This window comes from Apteryx rowi, unplaced genomic scaffold (genome assembly GCF_003343035.1).
Source record: "Apteryx rowi isolate R43461 unplaced genomic scaffold, aptRow1 scaffold_751, whole genome shotgun sequence".
NCBI classification, from domain to species: Eukaryota; Metazoa; Chordata; class Aves; order Apterygiformes; family Apterygidae; genus Apteryx; species Apteryx rowi.
In genome coordinates this window covers 106,999-116,533 of record NW_020451040.1, presented here as the reverse complement: position 1 = coordinate 116,533, position 9,535 = coordinate 106,999, and the positions used below count along the sequence as shown (strand labels likewise).

Below are 9,535 nucleotides of genomic sequence, written 5' to 3'. Positions count from 1 at the left end.
TGGTGTTCTCTGCTTGGCACAGAGTTCAGTAATCTGAGCTGTGGTTAGCAGTATTGCAGCCATGAGTCAGTGTGTAGGGCAGAGGACTGTCATCTCATCTCTATTAAGATGACATTTGTATTTGGGGAAAGCGTGCTCATCACATCATCTTAATGGCAGTGGATATGGCAGGTCTGCAGACTGCTTTGGCAAAGAATTCACAAACAATTATGAGGAACTCTAAAAGTCTTGAAAGTGCTAATATCACAAACATTACTTGACTTCCTACATGTTCTAAAAAGAAATATTTTATGTTTAGTTAGAGAAAAGGTTTGAGCTCTAAGTTCTTGTTAGTTGCTGTCCTTGTTTCTGTGAAGTCATGAACTGGTCCTCTGGTCCAGTTAAAACAAAGCATCCTGAAAACACTCAAGATGTTCCCCGACTAAACACAGGAGTTTCACTTTGGTTTCGGTAAACTGGTACTTCATTTTAGTAAAGAGTCGGCTTTCCTCTGTTTGCGCTACGTGTTCTGTTTCAATCTGACTTCATAAAATTAAATTTACATTTGATTCATGGATCTATCAGTACTGCATGTGGTACTAAGGATGTTGGTGCTTAAATCCTCCCAGGAAAAGCTATTTTTCTGAGGCCCAAAACCTCTGTGAAGAGAAGATAAAAGTTGCTTCTACAGGACTAGCAGTTTTTGTGAGCAAATAATGTAGTCTGGGAAAGGAGAATGAGACGTGGTCTCCTCCAGWTGAGCTGCCAGCCTTCAGGAAGTAACATTGGTTGCTTTTTCGAAGTGTTGCAGGCTGGGTGAAACAAATTTTAGCAGAAACTCGGATGAGTAGTTTGTGCTGGTCTTGAGGTGGGGAGGGATGGACTGAGTTTCACTGCTTTTGGGGAAAGAGAGTTTGAGCTGGAGGATGTTGGCTCAGCGTGGGGCATTTCATGGCTGCCTGTTGGAGAAGTTCTGGTTTGCTTTTCTCCTTTCCCCTGCCAGCCCTGTGCGCTGCCATCATCATTCTCCAGTATGGTTTATGTGAAAGAGAGGAGCAAAGGGGAGGGGAAAAAAGGAGACTAAACAAGTATTTCTTACCCTGGGAGAAGCAGCATATAATTTATCCTGAGCAATGTGGGGGAGTGCAGGGGAAAAGCTTGAGGACTGTTGTACTAAACTGACTTTTATAGCAAAAGAGAAAATACTTTCTGTTTGGTCAGAATATCACCTTCTTTCTTGGATTTTTAGAGTGGCAGAAAGAACAAATTCTGTTCTCCTGTGCTGTTAACTCTAAAATATCCAGAACTATTTGTCATCATTGAATCCATGCCTATTTTTCTCTATTACAGTTGCTGAATTCTTCCAGGTTCTTTTATTTTTCTCCAGACAGGAAAGCTCCTTTAAAAAAAAACAAAAACAAAAACTTTTCTCTGTGACTAAATTTATGTTGGCTTAGTAAGCCCTGTTCTGAATATCTAACCTGACTTCTAAGCCTATGAACATTGTCATAAATGGATATTACAGTAACCAAAGCAAACAGGGTAAATCCAAGCCCTGAGAATGGGATACTTTAAATGGATTTTAGATGAAACTTAAGTGACTGTTTTGGATTCAGCTAACACTGATACATTTACATGTGCTTCTTGATTTAAGGACTATTTTTTTTCCTTGGAGCCCTGTTCAACCTCTGGGGAAGATTAATTTTTCCTTTATTTTTTAGGTAAGATGTGTAGAAAAATTAACAAAACACACCTGGACCCATGCAGAGTTGGGTAGTATCTTCAGAGACCATCAGAATGGATTTTTAGTATTTAAAATCCTGGTGGTTAGGTAGTATTCATTTTATGTATTAATATTCAGGTGACCTCTACTACCTGTTTTTAGGAGCAGATGTGCAGTTCAGTGGACAAGCATGTGGAATTCATTGCAACTCTTTTCAAGACAGTTCCTGTTTGGAAGAAACAATGTCTGCTTTGAAATTTCTGTAGTATCTTTTTAAAGGAGATTTCCTAGTAAGAAATATTGCCATTTGCAATAATAGTGTTTCTTATTAGACTCAAGGAATTATATCTCTGTATATAACCTCAACAGGATTGCTTATTGTAAAACACTGGACTCTGAAACAAGTAAGCAGTCTTTTTTTTTTTTTATCTGCATTAATGAAAATAACTAATGTAACAAAACTATTGTAATACATCTCTATGTAAGATAATTGAGTTAAGTAAATATATGCATATCTGCAGGATTAGAACCTAAAAAAAGAAAATCAATTCTATTGAGAAACCTGAAAATGAAGGGACAAGCATATTCTAGTGAAAGAAAATTTCATAATTCAATACCACTTTGTTTTTGCAGAGGCAGCAGGATTGTGATTTGCACTCACACGATCAACAGCTGAAAAAATGCCAAGTTCTAAAAGTAACTTCGTTTCTTTAGATGAGGATGTTGTAAATGACATTTCAGACTTGAGTGAAATGAAAATTTCAGATGAAAAAGGATCTACTGAAAAGAGCACAATGACTTTGATTGAGAAGAATGGCTATCACGACTCGATATACATAAATGCAGCTAAGATTTTTCAAGGCATTCATAACAAAAAGCCTCAGGATAGAATATTGGTGCGGTATGGTGATGACTCATCATCTCCCATGCTAACTTTTAAAGATGAGTATTCCCAGCGTGTATCTTATGAACTGGCTTTCAGTGCTCTAAAATGTAAGTAGAAAACTTTTCCAAGAATTGTCAACAGAAATGATGTAGCAGAGACAATATGTAAAAACAAAGTGTTTGTTTCTGCTTGACAGCAGACATTTGGGGAAGTTTTTGTTAGCCTGCTAGTTACTACTAGACTATTAGTAGCCCTCAAATATTTAAATATATCTAAGAGTTGTCAGTATTTTATGAAGTCAAACATTTGAAATCTACGCTTTTTTATGTAAAGGAATTATACTCAGAACTGTTACTGTTTGTGATTGAATTTGCACTTCTTGTGTTATTTGAACTTTCAGCTTTTTCTTTACTGCTTTATAAGTTTCTATCTCTTTCTTAGAGTTTTGTAGATTTTGTAGTATAACTTGTCATTGTTCTTTTGCAGATCAAGATCTTCTTGAAAAAATACTGTTGGATAGCTGCGTTTACCCATGTCAGTTAATAGTAAGTAAATGTTTTGATGAGGAAGTAAATGTTGTATTTTCTGAATTGATGTATTTAGAATCTTTTTTGAGGATTCTGAGACATTCTTCATTTGTTATTTTAAACTATATGGAAGTCTTCGTTCAACTTGTTTTTCCTTGAAATACTAGTCTTATCATTTCAAAACATAAAYGTTGAATTCCAAGTTCATACAACCAAATGGTCTTAGGAAGTAGCTATTTATGAAAATAGCCATATATGCTACCTTTGAGCTTTTTTAAAGATTGACCACTTTGAAAAGCCAACATAATGGTGAAAGAAAACAGTTTTAATTAAGAATTCTGAAAACATCTAGATTTTATCAGATGCTCCTGAAGGTAGCGTATTGAAGGTAGTGTATTGATAGCTTCCCCGTCAAGAAATGGGAGGCTGTTTATAAGCATCTCTCGGTTGGAACCGATGACTTTTTCAGTCAATGTCTGGAAAGCTCTGGCCAGGTCATTAACACCAGGTGATGTTCTCATCCTCATCCTTTACCTTATGTCAGTTAAAAGAACAGGGTAATTAAAAGGGTTAAAAAGCTGGCTGGACTTTATTCCTGGAGGGCTTCCCTGGTAAGCACCTGTTCTAGTCCTAACAAGAGTATTTGAACAGATATTCCTATGCTGATGTGGTCAGGAAGGCTGTTATAACTTAGAGGCACTAGGGGTGTCTGATTCTGATTAGAATTAAGAGTCAAGCTTCTGACCTGAATGCAGAGCTGCCTAAGGTAGCCAGTAAAAATCCCAGCAAGTATCATTGCCTTTGGTAGAGCTTCTTGCTCTTTGCTACCTCAGAATAGAGGCCCGGATGAGCTTGGGGTTTGCAGCCTGGAAGTTCCCCATAGTTGTCAGTCTGTGTGCAGACAGCTAATTTACTCTGTCCATTAAAAAGTAATTGGAAGAGACTGAAATATTGCCAACCTTTAAAGTTAGTTGTCTAAAGCATTAATCTCCAAGGCACTAGATAGGTTGTTTGTGAGATTCTTTGGTGTTCATTGATTTCCTGCTGCTGGGAATTAAAAGATTCAGACAAAGAAACTAGGAGAACCAGCCGTAATGCTGCCTGCAGGATATTACTTGCTCAATGATGTTGCCCATGAGCCAGAAAGTCAAGGAATAGAATATTAGAGATTATGTTGCTTGTCCAGCAAGTTTTGACACCTGGGTTCTGCACACTTGCTGTTACAAGGTGGTTTGAACTCATGTTTTTCCACTTCCCAGGAGAGTGTCCTAAACAGTCCTGCAGGCAAGGGTCCTTTTCTCCTTTTCCTCAGTTTGGTGCTCCCTGTTGAATGGAATGTATGAGTCTTGCCCCAGTTTTAGTGAATATAAGAGCAACTGTGCTCCTACTTTAGACATCATGGCATTTGAAGAAACAAGGGGGAGGCTTTGGGGTTCTAGCTTGGTTCCTCTTGTTTTTACCTTAAACGATACTTTGAATAAAATAAAGAATGGTACTCTGTGCTTTTCTTTGCAACTATGTGCCCTTGTCAGTGGGCAAAGAGAGTCAAGCTCCCTTTCTGTTCCTAGGAGCTGGAAAACATGGAGTGAACCCCATCAGGCAAAAGAGAGCATAGAACTCATGTTTCATTTCCTGGGCAAACTCTATTGTATATGAATATTGTACTTACACTAGCAACAAAAAGTCCAGCTGAGTCCTACTTACATACTTCCCTATTTTGACATGAAAAGAAAATCTAGAGCTGGTAGTGTAGTCTACTGTTCAGTCCAGTTTAGTCATCGATGCCTCTGAAAATTACAAGATGAATTTGAACAGATGTTATTTGTGGAGATTGATGTGTGTATGTAAATGATCTAACACTAACTATTTTCAGCTTGTTTTTGTAAGGAAATGAGAATTTCATGGTTGCATTTTATGTTTGGTTGTACATCCCTAATAGCTTGAATTTTCTAGCCGATTTCAGCTATATTGCTGGAAAGTAAGAGTTTTCAAGGGGATAAAAGCTGTAGAAATTTCATGAAAAGAGGTAGAGGAGAGTAACAAACGCTAAGAGGTGCTGCCCCRCTAGGCAGCATCTAGCACCTAGCCCCACTAAGAAGGAGATGCTGCATATATTCAGCCCTTAGACATGGTAAAGCGATTTTATGAATGTCCCAACCATGGAATTGTTCAAGCTCATCTGTTATTAGGTACCCAAGAATCCCACAAGAGATAAATTGGTAGACAGTAAGTTTTTGTTAGCTTAGCTGTTCATGAAACTAATTTACGCAGACAAAATAACTTCAAAGTTTAAATTTTGATAATGTTAAGAGTTAAGATACACTATCTGTAGGAATAAAAGATATTTTTAATATTGATAAGCTAAATAACTAAAAATGTGTATTTGTTTTTAAAATATTCACAAATGCTCTCATAACGAACTGCATTCCTATTCTTACAAATACAGTCTCATTGGGGTTTCCATGCCTTTTACATAGGAGACTACTCTTGATATGGATCTTTTTGCAGGAGCAAGGCATGCTTTGTGTCACTTTCTCTATCCAGTTGTTTTCCTATTGCAGCCAGATGAATTAACCAGCTTGCTTGTTGTGATGCTTTATGACCTACAAGACCGAAAGTTTCAAGCCCGAGAGATTGTTGATGAAGAAGAACCCGTAGCAGAAGTTCGGAAAATAGAGCATTATCTATACAGGTATACATGCTAACAATTTATTTGTTCATATATATTAGCAGAATGCAGATTTGCATAACCAGTTGCTTTTTTTTAATTGTGCATATTACAGGTGTCTTTCATCTTGAAAATTTGTTTCTTTGTGGTTTTTGTTTTTATTTTTAATGAGAACCTAGTTTGGAGGGAAAGTTTCATGTTCCTATAAGTAAGAAGAATATAACTAAGGTGGTTAAGAAGCCATCTTTATATTGTGGATTGTTCTGCTGGAAAAAGGTATCTTATTTCTGCTTTCTTGAAACTTTTTTCATACAATTGTAGAAAAGAAGAAATAAATTATTCACTAAACATAAATATGAGCATAATAGAGCTAACAGCAAAAGGGTCATGGAATGGAATAATGTCCTTTTATTTAGTAAAACTGCTATATTTTGGGACTTTGTCATTGTAAGTAACTAGAACAAAAATGACTATGTAAAATAAACAATTTAAGTAATGTTGAAGTAATTCTTTCATCAGTCTGTTGATGAAGTCAACAGGCATTTGTTGGACGAAATTGTCTTGCTGCTGGATTTAGAATAGCCCAGAAAGTTCATGGATAAGATCAGTGCTATGTACTTCTGAAGGGTGGTAAGTAATACACCTTGACAACTGAAGTAGCTCATGAGCAATTTTTATTTGCTTTGAAGTCTCATTTATCAAAATTATGCATAAAACTTGTGCGAAGAAAAGCCTGGGAATATTTTCTCTGACACTTTCACAGAATAATAAAAAAAACCCTGACTCTTAGTTGCCATAATGCTCCTGTTGTTTCTGTACATATTTAGAAGTCAACCTTCTTCAGTACTCATTTTTTATTTATATATATATATACACATAAAACACACGCGCRCACACACGCGCGCACACACACACACACTTGAAAACATAATTGTGCTTGGGGTTTTTTTTTTGAGCTTTCTGAGAAAATAGACACATTCAGAAACTAGTCCCAAGTCAGTGCAGGGGTGACCTGTCATAATGCCAGTCATGTGTGTATTTAATATAATCTCAGCTATGTACCTTGCAACTGTGGGTTGTTTGGGGTAGAAAGTGTCTTGTAACTATGCATTTTCTGTAAGAGCTTTCAAAGTGAGGCCTTGCTTTTGGTTTTGGCCACTGGATGAGATAAATCATAATATAAATGTTGCATGATAATAGCTGGTTTAAACAGCTACAAAGCTGAGTAAACTTATGACTGTGTATTGTAGTTTTAAGACCAAATTGGCAGCTGCACTAGCAAGATGTCGAATCAAACATGATGCTCTTTCAATTGAATGCATTCTACCAGAAACCATACGGAAGCAGGAACAAAGGGCTTCTGCCTTACCTTTATATGCTTGGATAAATACATTTAAAATCAGGTAAGTAACTTAAAAGTAACACCTGAAATATTTAAGCTTTTACCTATAAAGTCATATAGTATGCTACAAACTTGTTTTAGAATTTCCAGTAATTTCAGTTTCTTATAAGAAATCCTGTTTAATGCAGCGACATTGACTTACATTTCTTTGTGGGTTTTGTAGATTGCAGTAATAGTATTCAAAAACTGTTAACTGCGTGCAATGTGAAAGAGTGTTTCTTACTACTCTGTTTCTTGTGCAAGGCTTTCACTAAACAACTGGGGAAATCAGTTAGAAAAAACAATATGGGTAAATCAACTCTATTAAAGAAAAAGAGAAAACTTCTTAAAAGTAGATGTATTACCATAAGCCATAAAATTGACCAAGGGTGTTGAGAAAGTTAGAGTACATAAAACTGATGTTTATTCTCTAAGGATAGTGTAAACTTCAAATAAAAATACATTTTTTTTTAAATCCTTATATGCAGTGTATTACTATATGCCCAACACTAGTGTTTTCAGTTCTGTGCTGATACATGAACCATGCAAGGTTATCTTGTTACTCATTTTGTTATACAGGTAATTCATTTTTATCTTGTTTTCAAGTTTGTTTGTTTTTTTAATACTCTTGTATTGGACCAATGTTCTGTGCTTAGGTTATAGGCTTTTCAAGATAGAAAGGTGTCTTAGTTTTCTGTTTAAAATTTTGCAACCCTTAACTAAGATTGAGTGCATTAGTTGACTGAAAGTTGCTATGTTGACCCTATGTTTAGGGTCATAAGCTTATGTCACTGTCTAAAACTACATTTCAACAAAAAACTCTTGGTGTATATAACTTCAAACCTTTTCAATATTTGAATTGCAAATCTCACCATTTATGCTTTTATTACCTTTGCACAATGATTATTTCAGAGATCAGTCATTAAATTCATTGGCAAGCTGGACTACATTGAAAGCAATTGAAAGAACCAAACTATTCCAGCAGTAAATTTGCTATAGGGTGACCTGAGTATGTGGGCATTTACATTCCGATGCTTTGAAGCACTTTCTGGACGCATGTAACTCTTTCTTCGTTTATTTTATCACTTACTAAGTTTTAAGTATTTTGAACCAGAAGTTAGATACCTAAAATAGAGTGAATCCCCCTTCTGCATTAGGCAGTACATTTCTTTATATAAATGTACACAAAAAAAAAAAAAGGCAAAAATCCAAATCTTCAATATGTATCCTATTGCTTAACAGTGTTGTGTATTTAATGGTCAGAGTTGTATGTTAACAGCCTTCAAGACGTTTTCAGTAATTTGAAGAAGAAGGGATTCACAAGAGTTGAATCTGTGTCAGACTTTAACCATTATACTTACTGTATGGACCAACATTGCCATGATGTATTGGTTTTTCCTTCCTCTCTTAAAGAAGAACTGCTTAATTTAGATCTTTTTGCAGATTACAAACTCTTACTACAGGTGAGTTGATGGCACTCTTGAGTAAGGTATCTTAATATAATCTGCAAGCTACAATAATGCTTTGCATTAGAATCAGGTCAGGTATTGTGTGACTTTCCTATTAAATCAGTCAGGCAAGAACACATTCTCAAAAGTTCCTGTTTTATTTATTTATTTATTTTTAATCAGTTTCTAGCCTTCTGACTATTTAACATATTAAATGTAAATTAAATGCAAATGTTAATGCTTAGAATTGATAGAATTGATAGCCACAATTAATAAGATGTTTTGAATATAAATTTAATTCTAAAATAGTTGAAATAAACATCAAAAGTGGCTGAGTGTCTCACTTCTGAAAATGTGGGGAAAGTTTCAGTGTAACTCTATACATTACTCCCATTTAGTAGATAATGGTATGTTATTATTCATAGTATCTCTTCCTCCGCAATTGCATATTTGAGATGGAATAATGATGCCTCTTCATATTTTATGTAGTGTCGTTCCTAAATCTCCATGTCCTCTGGTCTCTTTCATGACTGGGCATCAATGGCCCCTCTAGGAAGGTTATCCAGAGGTTCCTTTTGTAGAGTACAGGTGGTTTGGAGTAACCTTGGAATGACACTCAACCAGGAATTCTGAAGTGTCTAATGATTCTTGAGTGCATGGAAGAAACATTTTGAAAAGCATTTTCAGTCAATGCTTACCATTTTCTGGAAATTTTAGCCTCAAAATTTAGTACCCACGGTACAAATGAATTATGAGGCCTTCTACAGACAGCTGGAAGTAGCCTCACGATCCCAGGCCCTGGTTCTCATGGGGGACTTCAACCACCCCRATATCTGCTGGAAAGACAACACAGCTAGGCACAAACAGTCCTGGGGGTTCCTGCAGAGCATTGGTGACAACTTCTTGACACAGGTGGTGGAGGA

General features: G+C 36.0%; 1 protein-coding gene across 2 annotated transcripts in view; it reads left to right on the top strand.

Annotated features, from left to right (window-relative positions):
• Positions 1-2,092: 2,092 nt before the first annotated feature.
• NSUN7 (NOP2/Sun RNA methyltransferase family member 7) overlaps positions 2,093-9,535 on the top strand; it is a 20,087-nt gene continuing 12,644 nt past the window's right edge. Inside the window, exons 1-6 of one of the 2 annotated variants that reach the window (XM_026088109.1) lie at positions 2,093-2,106; positions 2,336-2,695; positions 3,075-3,133; positions 5,677-5,807; positions 7,034-7,186; positions 8,444-8,627. In XM_026088109.1, coding sequence (XP_025943894.1) covers positions 2,383-2,695; positions 3,075-3,133; positions 5,677-5,807; positions 7,034-7,186; positions 8,444-8,627 — 840 coding nt within the window. In that variant the 5' untranslated portion in view covers positions 2,093-2,106; positions 2,336-2,382. Of the gene's footprint in view, positions 2,107-2,327; positions 2,696-3,074; positions 3,134-5,676; positions 5,808-7,033; positions 7,187-8,443; positions 8,628-9,535 lie in introns of those variants that run through there. The other variant, XM_026088108.1, reaches the window with a different exon arrangement.